General features: G+C 38.8%; 1 protein-coding gene across 1 annotated transcript in view; it reads right to left on the bottom strand.

Moving 5' to 3' along the window:
• Positions 1-2,131: 2,131 nt before the first annotated feature.
• Positions 2,132-17,477, bottom strand: part of LOC146545334 (tyrosine 3-monooxygenase-like) — a 29,245-nt gene continuing 13,899 nt past the window's right edge. Inside the window, exons 7-12 of the mRNA XM_085213643.1 lie at positions 14,283-14,418; positions 13,323-13,392; positions 11,600-11,656; positions 9,356-9,451; positions 4,680-4,813; positions 2,132-3,119 (exon numbers count right to left, since the gene is read on the bottom strand). Of these exons, the coding sequence (XP_085069769.1) occupies positions 2,960-3,119; positions 4,680-4,813; positions 9,356-9,451; positions 11,600-11,656; positions 13,323-13,392; positions 14,283-14,418 (653 nt within the window). The 3' untranslated portion in view covers positions 2,132-2,959. The remainder of the gene's footprint in view (positions 3,120-4,679; positions 4,814-9,355; positions 9,452-11,599; positions 11,657-13,322; positions 13,393-14,282; positions 14,419-17,477) is intronic.

Genomic DNA, 17,477 nt, shown 5'->3' with positions numbered 1-17,477 from the left:
GTGAGAAAATGAAAAAATGGCTGTTGGAAGAGCAACCTGACCAGCATATCTCATAAGGATGTAACCCTGAAGGCTTTTGTTTTGTCACTACACTGAGTAAGAAGAGAAGAATTTGAACTGAATTAGAGAAAAGTATCAAGTATCAAGTTATCCAGGGGTACGGTTTGCCCTAGTAAGGAAAGAAAGATGCCTCCTTTGGAAAAAATATTTTTGTTTCTTAATATTTTAAGTAGTGAAATTCATTACTTTTGAAACTTCGTTAAACTGTGCTGGAGCCTATCCTAGCCATGTATTCAGACTGACTATCACTAAGAGAATAAAAAAGCAAGTACACCCATACAGGTTTTGATAATCCTGTTCTGACTTTCTGCATGCAGCACTTTAATAGGCTCAGTACTGTTGTTGGGATTATTTGAGAAATCAGGTACTACTCAGCATGTGTAATGATTGGAGAATCTGGCTCCAAATGGTTTCTTTTTCTCTCATTGCTACAGGAACTGGAAAAGGCAAGGATGTGTGGGCGGGCCTGGAGTTCCTCCAAGGAAAGTGTGAGGCCTTGGGCAAAACAAATCCGTCAGGTCTCTCATTTCTTCCAAATATAGGTCTGTTCTGAGCAATAGCCAAACTCAAGTATAAAATCCACATTCAACCGTTTCAGAGGGAATACATGAAAAAGAGCCTATGGCCTACAGAATCCATCTATAGAAAATATTTTGTTAGCTCTTTTGCGCTGGCATTATCTTCCACTTAAAAAGAAAGAAAAAAGAAAACACGCAAAGGTGGTGCAGGTTTCAATTTGAAATGTAACGTAATTGGTTGATGAAAATAATATTTCTAAAAACAATCTGTTGTCAGCTATCAAGCATTTTTGCCTATGTACCATTTGGCAGCAAATACACAGATAAATTATTACAATATGTAACCAAACATTGCTCTGAAGAAAAACGGTATTTGTAAGTGTGTAAAAGCAGGATAAGTAGAATTAAATCCATAAAAGAATGTTGAGAGATCATCATACATCACAGCAGAAATATACCGAAAGCAAAGGAACCCACTTCAGCTAGTCCCTGTCTGAACCTCTAGCAAAATAGGCTTTACAATACAAAAATATTTTCCTGAAGTAGAATAGAAAAATCCTGAGCTTCAATGAAAAAGAAAGAACTTGAAATGTTCCTGCTGTTTAGACCAAGAGGACAACAGCCATTTTGCCAAGATACTTCCAAATTTGTTAGGTATCACCACATTTTAATAAAATGGAGCCACTGCAGCATCTTCACAGATCTTGAATTCTCTGTTAGTGCCATGAAAGAATTTTCTGAAATGCTTATGGACATGAAGATTTAAGTGACAAAATCCCATTAACCCAGTCCCAACAAGAGAGTTTCTGTAGAGCCTGGCACATTGACAAATTACAGTGAGATAAGCTCTGTATGAAATAACAGCATGTGAATTGCTCTGCTGTAACTTTCTGTGTACATGCTTTTATTCCATGGTGACCAGTTAAGGCAGAGTTGATGACTCCTTTTCCAAGAGCCAAACCACCTCACATTTACATCAGAGTTCAGGCCATGTATCCTGTCAGTTAGTGGATAGCAGTGAGCAAAATGTAAGCTTGCTGTCTGCCTTAACCTAAATACACTTTTGAAAATACAAGCAATGTTTCTTAGCTGCACAGGATAAATCTACATTGACATCTATGGAATACTGTCACCCAGGTTCAGCCATGAGATCCATATAGCTCCTGTTTATGCCATCACCTGTAACCTGTTTCAACATTATGCTAAGCAAAGAGGGAATCTTCCCAGGAATGAGCCTACTCTTCTTTTCCTAAATTAGTTGCTATTTATGAACAGTGGAAGATGGAAATGAAAGGACAATTAAAGGATTCTTTCTGTGAAATGTGACCCACAGGGTGTAAATAAATTTCAGGCACATCTGAGAAAGAGACCAGAGTGGGAGGCAAGATGAGTTGCAGCACATACCTGATGTTATATCCATAACAAAGCTATATTGCTTCTGGTGTTTGATCTTAGAATGTACTGATGTTTAGTACCTTTGTAATTTTGATTGTTACTGCAATCATTGTAATGACCAAAAAACAAAAAACAAACAAAAAAAAAAAAAAAACCCACAAAGATGTTTAAAGGTTTAAAGGTGTCCAGGACTGTCTGAATCCCATGAAAAATTAGTGAGACATCTTTTCTTGTAGGCTTCTTTGAAGGTTTTTCTCCACATCCATCTTTTTATTCCCCAGAATCTTAATTTCATTTTCAAATCGAACAGGTATGTTATAGAGGGCAGAGTATCACGGTCCTCAGAGTTTCTATCTTTTCTATCTTTTTTTAGTCAACGGACACATATTCTGTGATCTTAAATATGACAGAAAATTATTTAGCCACATTTGAACTAAATAAGATGACTGCTGAAAAAATAAATGGCAGAAGAAATAAAAGGTCTGTCTTATAAACTCTTGTATTTGTACATTGTAAGAGAACCATTCATAGTTTATTAGCACAATAGCTGATCGTAATTGCTAGCAGAAATGAGTTAGCTGCAAGGATTGCGGGCAGGTAGCCAGCACAAAAGATTGTGATCATGTCATTTAAGCAAGAAGAGACTTCGTGACTGAAGAGTTACTGTGCTACTTTGTGATAGATAACTTCAAAAGGTGACAAATAACTTCAGAAGTTGAATAAGAGATAAATACACAACAAACAGCTGCAGCTCATATCACCTACCAGAAATTGGAGTAATTTGGTGTTGTTTGCCACTGAAGCATATTCAATAGGAACTCATTAATGTGGCTAAGTCAGCAGCCTAAATTACAGTGAAAAGATTTGCTTGACAGAGCTGTTTGTGGGATAAAGATTTTAGCACACAGCTACAACTTCACTAAATTTTCAAATTCTGGAACTGCCTACAGATGTATTAGTGCCAGGTGAGAAGTACTGCTGCAGTTTTAGGAGAGGTTTTCAAGGGACAGGCAGAGGTTTTTCAGGTCCTCTTTCAGTCGACTGACTTCCCTCTTGACTTTCTGTGGTGTATCCAGAACCTCTATGCTGCTGGTGAATGGGTCATAGCACAGAGAAAAAGGCTTCTTGATCTTCATTGCATAGTTTCTGTGAGGAAAGAAGACAGATTTGCTAGTTCAAAAACTATTGCACTACATGCAGGACCTAGTTTATCAGTATGTAGGCATAGATTTCTCAGGCTGACTGTGGTTGCTGTGACATCTTCCTTTCTGTCACTCCTTAAAGTTTTCTGGTGCAGTATATCCTCCCTGCAGCTGAAGTGTTTTGCAGCCCAAAAGATCTGCATTGCCTGCTTTTTCAGTGTGGCTGGCTCAGATCCTTCTGCGCTCTTACAGCTCTACGTTAACACAGCTCAGAGTTATTACAACCACAAGCTACAGGAATGCAGAAACACAGCATGTCTGTTGCCTTCACTTCCAAGAAATAACCTGAAGTAGCTCTTACTGCTTAAAATCTTAAAAATCTATCCATACTAGGCATCCTGGGCTATTTTGCCATCTGCATGGAAAGAAAAAAAAAAAAACAAAACCCAACAACACCCACGATTGCTTGCCATTTTTGACAATGTTTCCATTAAGTACAGGCTGATAGGAACCCCCTGTACTGATGTTGCCTTATGTTTTCCGTTCTGACAGATTCTTGAGTCTTCTGTTATTTTGAGCTTTGGCTGAGCAACTATCTTGAAAAAACATATGAAAAAGCTTTAAGTCTGACTATGGTGTATTCTTTGTCCTTTTAAGTTCTTTTCAGGTCTGCCTGAGTCAAAAGCTCTTGAAAGTCTCTCTTCTGCCAGTGAGTTCTCAGCTGTGTTTTTACAGTGCCAAGACAATAACTAAATCTGAACCCTCAGATTTAAGATGAGGAGCCTAATTTGTTATTGCTATAACCCCAGCAGACAACGCTTCAGGGCAGGAGGTGGGGGGAGCTGGGAAGAAGTCTGGCTCGAGATCTCCTCCCCTAATAAATTCCTCATTTCAACTCCTGCATGCTTCCCAGTAGCTCCACAACCAGCCTCCTGCCTCCAGCCAGAATTGGTCTTGTTGTTCTAACTGTTGGAGATGGAGGCCCAGAATTTAAACTCTGCTTCCGTTAAAAAAAAAAGGCAAAAAACAAAAGCCCTTATTACATAACACAGTCACAGAATTGCAGTTAGAAACACCTTAAGCTAATGTGAAATAATATTATTTAGGTTGCAGTCAGCTACTTGGTAGAAATTAGATTGCTTGTGAATGCTGAGTCTGCATTCTTGTGCAGATATAATCAGAGGAGAAAGGCAATCTTGTTTTTAAGCCCCCTGCTGATCCATGTTAATTCCTGATCCTACTATAAATTTTCCGTGTGACCTTGTGTAAATCAGTTCTTCATGATTTCCCATTTGTCTGGAATAATACAAAGACACCCTTCAGAAGCTGCTAAGATGAGGCACTGTAAGATGAAGGATGGTTAAGGGCATAGGAATACATAGCTATGATTTCCTATGAAGCTTTTATCAGTTAAAAATATACATTGTCATGTATATCTTCACTCTAAGAAAACCACTGTGCAGAAACAAGCAATAAGATAGCCTAGCACAGTTATTATAGTAGTGTTAGCTGTATTTGTGATTAGGATTTAAGCTAGCGTGTCCCCTTCCGTGAAATTACTTACTGGAGTTTGGCCTTGGCATCTTCAAAATTTTCTGCTATGAAATAGACAGGCTGGAAGGCTTGATCCTGATAGGGGTGAACTGCAGTCACTTCTGGATCAAAGGGCTTGTACTCTGGCTCATTTGATAAAGCATACTTGTAACAAAAATAACAAAGGTTAGAATAGATGATTGTACACAGCAAGAATTACTGCCTACTGAGCTGTGAAATACTCATTGTGCAATAGTTAAAGGTAGTATCAATTCCTGTTCTTTCACCAATGAAAGCTGTTTCTTGTAAATAGCAGTTAGTAACAATAAAAAGTTCTGTTTTGTTCTGTTTGAACAGAATGAGAGAGAGAGAGATTTCCCCTATTACAGCATTGTAATGATTTGGTACCATAGCCATGTTCTGAAACAGGAAGGAGGAACTCTGTGGTATGCCCCAGAATATTAGTTTCTAACAACAACAAAAAAATTGTCTCAGTATCATGCTGCTGTTTTAAACTAATATCACAGAAGAATCATGGTACTGCACAGCACTGTTTTGAGTTCCCCAGACCATGTTACAAAGTCTGCATTTCCTACTGCAGTGAAGAATAAGTGGGATGCTCTTGGCATTTTCAGCACAGCTCCCATCCCAGTTAAGCAATCTTCAAGTTTTCCCAACACTCAAGACATAAATGTACACTGCACTCCATCTGTGTGTTTGGAGCACACAGAGTTTCTTCTGAAAGTTCTGCTCAGGTTCTTCTGAACCCAAGGCAAGCTTAAAACCAGCTCTCTTCCAGTGCCATCTGGACTGCACTACAAATGTGTCTAAAGCTGGTTTGGCCTTCAGGGATCATAATAGTGAGTGCAGTGTCCACTTGAGTGAAATGTTCTTCATATTGACAAAAAAAAAGTCAACCCTGGTCAAAAGCAAGAACTTTCTTCACATCCTCAGCCTGGACAGAGGGCTCCCATGTGATTAGGGACAGTCTTTTTGTAGCAGTCCATTTTTGCTGGCTGCCTGCTTGTCTTCTTCTCTGCTTCTCCAGTCTTCAGAAGGTTCCTTTCACTATTTCATAATGCAAATGCCAGCTCCCATGGTACTTGTAAAGAGTTGGTAAGACTGGGTGACGCTTTTCAAGACTTTATTCATACGGTCCCCTTAAGCACATTTTTGCATATTTCACTGAACTGAGTCTGAACTCTCCACCATTGGAGGCCTGCCTCAACCAGTAGGCCAATTTGCTGCAGAACTGGTGCAGAAATTCGTATACACTTTAAAAAAAAAAATAAGATCAAGAATATAAAACACTAAAAGATGGCATTTTTCCTGTTATTCATTTGCAGCGTGTAATTGAAGAATAAACCTTGGAGAGCACTCATACAGTCTAAGATGGATGATATACACAAACATAAGGCTGCTCTTATAATCTTAGAAACCCAGGGGACTAATGGGAAAAGATTTTAGAAACTCAAAACCTCACAGGGGTCCCGCTATGCTGTCAGTATTGAAGCAGAGCTGAAATCCCATTGATTTTAGTGGAAGTTCTGCTTGAAACCGGATGGCCTGAAAGGCCTCTACAAGTTAAGTACTTGTTGTGCTGCAAGAAAAGCATATGTAGCACTGAGTGCTGCCAGAAGTGTGGTATGAGCCATAAGATTTTACAGTATGTAGGACAGAGTCCAGCTGAGTGTTAACAGGAGAAGCATTTTGGATAATGCAGAACAGCTGACAGAGTATAGTGAAATAAACAGTGCAATACTGAGAGCTGTTGGGGAGGAATTCTTACAGTTCAGAAGAGGCAAGGTTGGCCAGCAGTCAGACCCATTACAACGACAACTGTTCAGTTTAGACTTGGGTATGGTTTTTCTGTCCTTTCTGATACCTAGCTGCCGTCATTAAATGATTTGTTAGATAACATGGATTCAAGTGCAAGTACCAGATAGGTGTCATTTCACCTCTACCTTTCATCACCTGCCTTTCTCCAAGTTATTGTTTGGGCAACGTCAGCTCATACATAGAAAATGCTTGAAATAGACTTCCTACTGGTAAGAGTGGATGTTATGGAGAAAAGGAAAACATTTTGGAGAATTCATAGTCAGGACACGATTCCTTGGGTTACAGTCATACTCACACAGAGAGTCAATCCAGACTGCAGTTCAGAGATGTTTGTAGACGACTTGCTGATGCTGAATTCTCACATAAGAGATGCAACAGTACTCACCCTTTCCAGCTGGTTAGTTGTTAACTTCTTGCAGCCAACAATTTGGCCTTAATAACTCATGTCTTTATTGTGTCCACAGAGACCAAATCACCCTGCTTTAACTGGTCCAGGAGCCTTCAGTGATGAGAAAACCTCTTCTTCACTGAGGTTAGAGAAGTATGTCTCCCTGGACATACAAGTAGCAGAGAGCCTACCTGTTTCACTTATTCTGGGCCTCCAGATGATATTGAGTCTGGGGATTCCAGTGGTAAGCCTGTGGCTTATCATTTATCCTGAGGGTATCAGTGAGTGGTATTGAGAAGGATAGCAAATTACTATCAGGATGGACAACGGCTTTCTCCCAGGCAAGAGTGAAACTTATCTAGAGATTTTTCAAGAGCTACTCTAAAGCAGCAAAATGAGCTCTTTAAGAAACTGAAGGCCACCATGAGCTTCACTACTTTCTGGTCCATGTGCAGGGAACATTTTTTACTTCATCTTCTCTAACAAAACTCAAAACTGTCTGGCCACCACTGTATTTCTTAAAAAAAGAAAAATAAAAAAAAAAAGAGAACAAAAAAAAGGCATATTTCTACTAAAAAAGGCATTACATTACACATATTTGTCCTCTTTAGGTGAAAAAGAATGTATTTGATTTTGTTCTGAATAAAAATCCATGAAATGAATCAGTTTGCCCTAAAAGGAAACTTCAGTGCTTAAGGCCATAGATATAATTAGTGTACCAAAAGTTTCACATACTCAAGGTGAAGTGCACAGAAACCACTGATCTGTTGTCCAGAAAGCTACATAGAAACAAATCTCCTGAGCTCACATGGGGTCAGCACATGGCACATAGCATAATTACTTATCAGTTGCTTACCAATTTTCGCACTCTTTTGGTTATTATGTGAAAAGTAAGCAGGAAAGGGGTTCTGAGTGAATACTTCTTCATTACCTATTAAGCACAAATGCCATTACATCTATATGTAATTTCAGAAGTAAGATGGATGAAGACCCAAATGAACCCAGTCATATCAAAAGCTTTTCCAACAACGTTACCATTCAAATACTGATAATCAAAGTAATGACAACAAGCACCTATTAATCAAGGATGGTTACCACTTCTATAGTCAACCTTACAGTTAGGGAATCTGAAATGCTGTTATACTTTCATGCTACATGGAGCAGTTTTGTGAACAAGCAGTGCTTGCCTACTAGTTAAATACAAAACAGAACAGTTGGTTGGTTGGTGTCTAGTGAAGAGAAGAGTACTTTGGCTGGTATCTGGTGAGGAAGGAAAGTACAGTTCTGGTACATGCAATTCCAGCCACCAAAGACAGGTGTTTCTGGCATGACTTTTATGCTCAACTGTATCAAAAGAAAACAGAAAGGAAGATAATATTGCACATATAGGTTTTGTGGTGCATATTACCACAAAAGCTGTGGTAAGTATTGGAGGCATTTATTATCCTGTTTAACAACTAATTGTATTTGATTTAAAACTATAAATTATTTATCTTAGCAGTCCACCATGTACTAATCCAAAACCATGGTTTCACATGAATGTATCATGTAGTTGTGTGGCAGACTGATGCGTCTATGGTTACATAGAAATGTCTATAGTCTGCTTTTATGTATCTCCCATGAACACTTTCATTTCTAGTTTATAAAGAGTCTTAAAAGAGTACTTTGTCCCCCTTCTTCCCTTTTAGTTTTGTTAAAAACCCTTCTTGTCCTTGCTAATGCCAAAAATCACCCACTATCTTCATAACTTGAAGCAGCTGAGAACTACTGACAGAATTTTTGCACTTAGAAACAGATCATCTGCTTCAGTGTACTGCGAAACTGAGGAGAAGAGAATATCTCCCCTACCAACTGTTTGTCTAAAGGAGATGAAACCGATAAGTTTTCTGTATAGGTATATAGTCTCTCTTTCCTTGAAGAAGAGCTGTATCCAGCCTGCGTATACCAATTTTAATCTGCATAAAATTTAAGGTAGAAGTAGTTCTGAAATACATTTATGAATGTAACATTTCTAAAGCATTTTCTATTTGCAGTTTTTTCTTATTTACAGTTTTTTGGCACTTCATTTGGTCACATCAGTCAGTGCCTTTCAGATTTATACGTGCATGAAGGTCAAGTGTGCAGCTGAATTCATAATAGGCATAATATTGCCCTCTAGTGTATAGTCAAGAAAAGTACATGAGTTTTATGTTCAAATCAGTTGCGTCACTACTGGACAGAAATAATAGGAAGCAAATCTGATACTTTGTAGGTTGTATACTTTCATCACATTTCATCTCTCAAGGTTGAAAACTTGTACAATCCGACAGTAGTTTGTCCTCTACTCAGCAGCTTCTTGTGAGCAAGAATGAATTTCTTCACAAAAGAAAAATCAGTGTCTTAAAGAATATTGTCTTATGTGAGGAAATATCTTGCTTTTACCAGTGAGTTTAGAAAACTGTATTGTAGAAATATTTTGATACAATATAGATGACACATACCATAAGTTCCCCATAAGATGAAAGCAGTCCTGCCCCGTAAGCTTTGATGGATCCGTTTTGCTTGCAGAGACCAAACTCCACAGTAAACCAATAAAGCTGATAATGAGAACAACTTCTGAAAATCATAGTCTCAGCAGACATTTCATTTTTAAGCTTTTCTTTTTTCCTTCCTTCTAACTTCTTTTATTCTTAATCATTAATGTTTTCGTTTCTTCAAATTTTACAACTGTATGTTTTAAGAAAATTATTTTTTCACTCCAATGTATAAAATGCAGAAACTACAATGCATATTTTTCAAAACCTGACATTCTTCCTATTCTCACTCCTCAAAAAGGACGAAACCTGATAGTTGTAGCTATTCTTAAATAGATTTTAATAAATAAAATTGAGTTGCATTATAGTCAGTGAAGACTGACAAATTGTGATAGTACCCAGAAGCATGGCTAAACACCCACAGAGGGTTCAAGACTCTTAGAAAAGTCCTAGACAGGGCAGTTTCCCTTCTCTTAAATATATATGATATCATTAAAAAGAACTGAAGAATGACTTATTCTTTGGCAGCAATGTACCTGTTAAGATAATACCAATTTTAAATTTATCTTGCTGCCATAGAAAATAAAGGTACATCTCTCTGGGATTTTCTTGCAATAAAGCATGATTAGGATCATACTTCCTTTACATGCTGGACAGTGGTGTGATAAAAACTACTCGTGGCTCTACCAGCCTGTCAGCCCTTCCCTTATTTTATTGTATGAGGAAATGGATGTTGAAAGATCAATTCTGGACATTGCCTGACACCTGAGATACTAGGTGGGTGTTGTGCAAAACATGGAAAATACAATACATTCAAAAAATATAGCTTTGTGGCTTCTAATAAAGTTTTAGAAAGCTTAGATATTGTTTTAACACCTAGGCTAGTTACATTATTATAATCAATGGAGTGTGATAGGGACTTCCAGAGAGAAACAAGAATTTAGGATAGACGTCTCTGTCAGGATAGAAAATCCATTAAACATTCTTCTCTAGATTCATTTTCTGGTGAAGAAACCTAAAAAATTAACCTAGGCTAGATGTCTAACTTTTAAAAAATTTGAAGGTTGAGAGGCTAATCCAGAATATGTTTACTATTCAGGATATCTGAATGGCACTTAATAAGTAGTATTCTTACAAATCCTTAACAGCAGGAAGCTCTTTCAAAAAGGTCCTATCATTCTATCTCCCAAAACCCCAAATGATATTGTGAAAATTTTAGATCTAGGACGTATCTGCTAACATTACCCTATTGTGTCCAGAGCCAAAGAGGGACACTTGCAGAGGAATGCTGTATGAGATACTGGCCTTCCCCCAGTCACACCAAGACCTGGAAAATACCACAAAATATCTTCCTGGCACACATCATTCTTAGCACTAATCAAAAGATGAATCTTAATCTTATTACATCCTCTCCAGTTTAAGAAAGGAGTAACATACATCTGCCTATAAATAGATTTTAGGTGAGTCATAATCTCATTCAAACTGTGCCTCATTCCACTTCAGCAGGAGTGAGCCTGTGCACTGGTTGAGGAATTTCAGGTGTGACCATCTCCTCTCGTCTACCCCATTTCCTGCAGATCCTCATGCTGGTGAGTGAAGATAAAACTGAAAATATAACCAAGAATGGGAAATGGTTGCCATTTTCAGAAAAAAATCATCTTTCCTCCAGCCCACTTTCAGACCAAATTAAGATGGCAGCCAGGGGTAGCAGGAGTTGTTTTCACAGATGTATAAAGACTAGTGATTCAGGACCAAGTGTCAGTATCTGCTTTCAGATTGCTCACAAATTTTGTAAGAGTAATGAATATCGGGTACCCTGAATTCTGATGGTGCCCTGAGCCTCTCTGTGTAGGAGAAATTGCAGGAATCATATTGAGTATCCAGTCTACAAGGTGAATCTGTAAAGTGAATTGGGACCCTCCTGTGATTGGAACTGTAGAGACTGAGATTCAGGAGCACATTCTTACAGCAGCAGAAAGTGTAAGCATTTCCTCAAAGTGGAATCACATGCTTCTGGGCTCCTCCAGAGGAGCTCCAGCTTCTGTTCCAGCACCTCCCTAACCTGTTGCTGTGGAGAAAGGACAGTTCTGCTGATGCTCTCATTTTTGCATGCTTAAACTGTGACATTAGAGAAGAGTCTTCCCTGAACAGAGGGATATGCAGAGAGCCTTTTGGTTTCGCCTGTGATATTAAACTGCTGCCTGTACTTACTGTGGACAGTTTCTCAATCTCTGCTTCAGATGATCCAAGAGAAGCCAGTCCAATATCCTAAAGCAAGTAGGCAAGCAGGCAGTGTTACACTAGCGTGATTATTCAGCCCAAGGGAGAGAAAGAGGGGAAGGGGGAGGACCACATCATTTCTAGCATGAATAGCGTGAACTATCCATTGTTTTTGTCACCCAAAATGACCTTCCATGGCTTCCAGGATGCCTACCTCTCCCTGGCCCCCAGCTACATACCACTGAGAGCCACATTAGATGAGTGTTTAATCCTCATAGTTCTCTGTGTAAAGTTAACTGTCTCTCAGCTTAATGCTGTATCCCAGGCACAGATTTATAGGAAGGCATGATATGTGAGGACTGGAAGGTGAGTTTTATCTCTGCCATTACCTTTCTGTCTCTCATTCTCTTTTTGAAAGCCCTTATGAATGTGTCAGATCCATGCAGGGGCAATGCTGTTTAGTCACAACTGTGCTCCCTGTTAACCACTATTTCCATCATAAAAATCTGTAGGTGTCTCCTTTTGGCTATCCTGGGAAATTATAATACATCAAACAAACCAAACTGTTTATTATCCCTCGTTCATCTTTTTATATTGAATGTAATAAAAATAAATAGATAAATTCATGGGGTGAATGCCATCTGTGAAGATGCTTTGTGAAAATGTGAAATGAAAAACATGAAAATTTGTTTAATGTTATCCCATGTTGCATAATCAATATTATAGGTGGGGAAAGGGTAAAGCTGAAAGTTTTGTAAGTGCTTCTCTTATTTCCATGGTGTCTTCAGTTCTAGCATTGAACTGAAATAAAGAGCTCTTCCAGAAAGAACTACAGACCTTGGGATATTTTAAGAACCATTACACTGAATCTGGTAATAAACAATACTCATGACCAAAATGGAAATTGGCATGTATCCACATTGATAAAACTGAAGACCATGATATGTAAGGTGAACTGGCTTTCTTTTTCAGATATTCCTACAGGGATGTACATAATTTATCTTTCTGCACTTACTGCCAGTTTTCACAGTGACCGCTAACAGATAAGCCTAGAATATGAATTATCTTCTTCCCCCTGCTACGGTTCCGAGGCCTTTAATTATACTAGGTCATTGAGTTCACTTGTGTCTGACATGTCTGCTCATTCTAAATAGATTCTTACTGTACAAAGAAGCTCTGTTTGCTTTTTGGAGCCTCCTCATAGCATGAGCAATTCTGTGAGAATCTAGTGAGTTATAAAAATAAAAACATCTCAAATGAATGACATGGTGATGGCCAAAATTAAAGTATCATGTGAGATAAAAATGTACATTTGGAGACGAGTCAGCCTAGGGGCTCAATGGCTGTTGGTGGCTGGGTTTATTTGGCGTGAGACAGGAAGCCAGGGGAATAGTGCAGCCCGCACAGCTCAAACAAGCAGCACCACAAGGGCTCAACCAGCATCCTGCTGTAGGCTGACACAGCCCTCCCACAGAGAAATCCCACAACATTGCTTGCCCTTCCTTTTACAAGATGTCCACAGGGAGTGGTGCTACCACTCCCTTGGAATATATATCTCCTGCAACGCTGCTAGCCCACTACTGCTGGAAGTTGAGTCAGACACAACCAAATTTTTAAATAGCATTTCAAGCATGGTAAGCTGCATGCCTTAAAGGCATGTCTGGCCTGCCTTGCAGAGCAGTTGGTTAAACAGCCAGCAGAACAAGCTTCTTACCTGTGAGAACTGGGCAAACTCCTTGTTGGCTAGCATGGGAACATGACCCAGCAGTTCATGGCAGCAATCTCTGGAAAACAAGTGACCTTCACATTTAATACGGGGAGAATTGTTGTTTTTGTTGTTGTTTTTTTCCCCTGCTCTGTGTGAACATCCTGTGAAGATTTTACTGCAGAAGAGTCTTACACAACCAAGCCTCCAAGTAGAGCAAGGTGCTCTTAGGCAAGTGCAGGGTTGGGAGTTGTCCCTTAACAAATTCCTGTTTATCATCTTTTACACATGCTATAAGCAAATGAGAGAGAATCCAAGGATGAGGAAACTAGCTAGGGATTGAAAATGCAGGTTCTATCCTTTTCTTGATCATAGGGACCATGTGTGATCTAAGACTGCTATAGGGAGCTAGTGTGAGGGTTTTAACTGTTTTAATTAATCCACAGTAGGTGCTTCCATGCCTGGTCTGGCTTTGCAGAGAATATGGCAAAGCATTCCCTTCTGCTCCGGAGTGCCAGCTGCCACCCACTTCACTGGCTATTGTCTCACTTGAGATGGCATGGGCAATATTGCCCTATGTCACAACATCTTTGAAAAGACCCTGTTTTGTCCCAGTGTACAACAAAAACGTCTGTGAACTTGTAATTTCTCATGAAATGTAATTGCTGTTGTCTGGCCAACAGTTACTGGGAGAGTTTCACAGCGGGGATTCAAACCTCAGCAGATGGCAAATGAAGGCAGGATGAAAAGATTAAACCAGATATTCTCCAGTCTTTTCCTTCCTCAGACAACTTTGCAAAAGAGAAAGAGACCCACATCCTTGCATGCTTGACTTCCCCTTATAAATCTTCAGCTACCACTTTCTCAAACTATTTAATTCTGTGGACTACTGGATAGAGCTCCAGAATTATTCCCAAGGGAATCATTTCCATTCAGATCGATGGGATTGTGGCAGGTTATCATACTTACGGTTCTGGGGAATGTGTAGGTGAAGAGAAATGCCTTATATACTGTGTGCACTGAAAGACACGAAATGCCAGGCTGGCAAGGAAGTCACGAGCAGACAACAGTCCTGCTGCTGGTCTCAGCTGGAAACCTGTTGTGTCTGCAAAGGAAAGTGAGACAGAATTTAGGACTTCCCACAGTTAATTGCATGACACACTCACTTCAGGTAAGAAGTTTCAGCGGGCCTTTATATCCTGCTGCAGTATCTTCCTCCACCTAAGCATTGTAGGAACATACTGACTTTTCAATATCTAAATGTTCCAATGCTTTTAAGGGTACAACTACTGTAACATGAAACTACCAGACTGCTCATCCTACATTTAGTCACACAATAATATGAGGCACAGAAATCCTGCTCACTCCAGCTTAAATTTCTAACACATTTACACGCATTTATCTACTATGTCCCATATGTCAGTGATGTGTCTTAGATCACACATGGTCCCTATGATCAAGAAAAGGATAGAACCTGCATTTTCAATCCCTAGCTAGTTTCCTCATCCTTGGATTCTCTCTCATTTGCTTATAGCATGTATAAAAGATGATAAACAGGAATTCATTAAGGGACAACTCCCAACCCTGCACTTGCCTAAGAGCACCTTGGTCTACCTGGAGGCTTGGTTTCTGTGTAAGCCTCTCCTGCAGAATTTCTTTTTCCCTACTCTAAAATCTCTGGTACTTCATGCTGTTGAAGACAGAAGTACGTGAACTGTGAATATGACCCACTCTAGGCAATTCTTCTGCTTGTCAGTACATCTAGTTCGAAACACCCCACATGCTACCCAACTTCATTTCAGTTTGTCAGTTTCAAATGTATTATTTAGATCAGCACTGGAAAGCCTCGCTGTCAGTTTTAGCTTTCAGTCTGAACTTCATTGGAATGTGAACACTCAGGAGAAAGAACAAATAGGTCCTTGCTAGAGATGAGGGTGTTGAAATTTGGACCTTAGCCATTTAATGTCAGAGTTTTCATTAGCTATTCTCAGCTATTTTTCCTTCTGATTTTTTCACCATCATGATTACCTAGAACTAACTAAATACCTTCCTAGTGATGTGACCATATACATTTTGTTTTGCATGTATCTGCAGTTAAGGTTAGAAGAATGTAACACTTGCACTTGGTTTTTACCTTGTGCTATCAGTGTTATCTCTGGGCACCCTGTATTCCTATGGAAGATCTGTGAGAACAGCTAGCAAAATGATCAGTTCTATGGTTAACAGAACACATAATCTTCATTTCCACGGGAAACATGGTTGGTGGTCTGCAAAGCTAAGAAAACTGAAAAACACTGCTTTTAAAGAGAGCCAATGGCAATCTTTTTGAAGTTCTATATTCAAAATCTGTGTCGCATTCTCAGCTTCCATAAATGACATTTCATTTGCTTTAAAGCATAAAACTATATTAGAAAATCAGAAATTGCTTTTTTCTCCCTTTCCTATCCATATCCTATTGTGTCATGAAGCCCAGAACATAATTTTTTAATGTAAATGAACAAACAAAAAAATCCCACCCAGAAACCAAACTGTTTACAAGATTTGTTTTGTTTTTTTAATCTTTCTTCCAGCATTTCTTGTCTGGCTCTTTCTGCCTATTAGTATTTTTCTCATTTAAAAAAAAAAAAAAAAAAAGGAAAGAAGAAAAAAAGGAAGAAGAGAGAGAAGAGAGAGAAAAGAGAGAAAAGAGAAAAAAGAGAGAAAGAGAAAGAGAAAGAGAAAGAAGAGAAAGAGAAAGAGAAAAGAGAAAGAGAAAGAGAAAGAGAAAGAGAAAGAGAAAGAGAAAGAGAAAGAGAAAGAGAAAGAGAAAGAAAGAGAAGAAAAGAGAAAGAGAAAGAGAAGAAAAGAGAAAGAGAAAGAGAAGACAAAGAGAGAAAACAAGCCTTATTGGAAGAAATAGAAGTGGCAAAGGATGTGAAATTATTCAGGACAAATAAGCAGAACAGAAAGAATGCTTCTACCTGACAGTATGAGGAAGTAGTTAGAGTTTACCATGTTCATCTTCTATTGCTTGCCCAAATTCAAAGTAATGAGTACAAAAAGGCAAAAAAGCTGAACAACAGAAAAAAAAAAATCTATGGAGATTATGTCTAGCTACAAGCTGACCAAAGGTATCAGAATTAACCAGGGAACTGAAAGTAGTTGCAAAAATCTTCCTGTTCTCTTCCCTTCTCCATTAGGAACGCAGGGTGTTATGGGGAATAGACAGAGTATCAGCTGTGTCTCCATATGGATTGACCAAGAGCTGAAACAACAAGGGGACTCCCTTATTGCTGATACCATACTGGGCTAATCAGGAAGAACATGAAAAGCTCAGATCTGGTAATTTGGGGGCTAAATTCTGAGTCTGAACCATCTGAAAAATATATCAGACCAGTGCTAAGCTTTAAAGTAAATCAATTTTGGAAGACTATGAGAAGGTCTAGGGAAATTCATATTGTTTTAGAATCCACGTTGGAGAAGCTGAAAGGAAATGAAAATTAAAGCTTGTGTTCCCTGGGATTCTTTTTTAAAAATAGGCCAGTGAATCAGACAGTCTGTTGATGGAACAGGCTTGGCAAGTTGCCTACCAAAGCCATAGGAAAAAGTTATCTGCTGAAGGTATTATCTGCAAAATCTGAACTTTCATTTCATCACTGCACAATAAAACCAGCAATCAGTAGAGAACTGGAGGCTTGACTGATTGGACTTGCTGCCCAAAGGTCTCTGGAGTCAAAAACAGATGAAGAGAAGATCTTGAGCAGTTGACCTAAAGTGATCCGTAAGGCTTAAATCTTGGCCTAGAAAAATTTGTGCATACAGTACTGCACATTGTAGTGTGAGCTTGCCTGAGCCAGTTCACTGGCTATAATTTCTTCCAGCTGCGGATGACAATGAATGTCTAAATCCAAACATCTTTCCTAGAAGGAAAGAAGTACCTAGGTTCGTCTAATTAATCCTTTAGAAAAAAACTTACTGTGTTAATCTGTCACCTGGTTAATCCTTTAAATTCATTTTAAGTAATCATGAAATACTCATGATGTAGGGTCCATTTGTGTATAAACCAACCTCATTACCAGAGTAGGTAACACTAGACAGATCTTGTAGTTCTACTTATATTAAATTGAAAAGGAATTGCTTGGCAGTGTTCACAGCACTGCTGTGTAAAAGACAAGATGGAATTTC

Source organism: Meleagris gallopavo, chromosome 1 (genome assembly GCF_905368555.1).
Source record: "Meleagris gallopavo chromosome 1, MGAL_WU_HG_1.1, whole genome shotgun sequence".
NCBI classification, from domain to species: domain Eukaryota; kingdom Metazoa; phylum Chordata; class Aves; order Galliformes; family Phasianidae; genus Meleagris; species Meleagris gallopavo.
The sequence above is the reverse complement of the archived record's forward strand: the minus strand, read 5'-3'. Positions and strand labels throughout refer to the sequence as shown.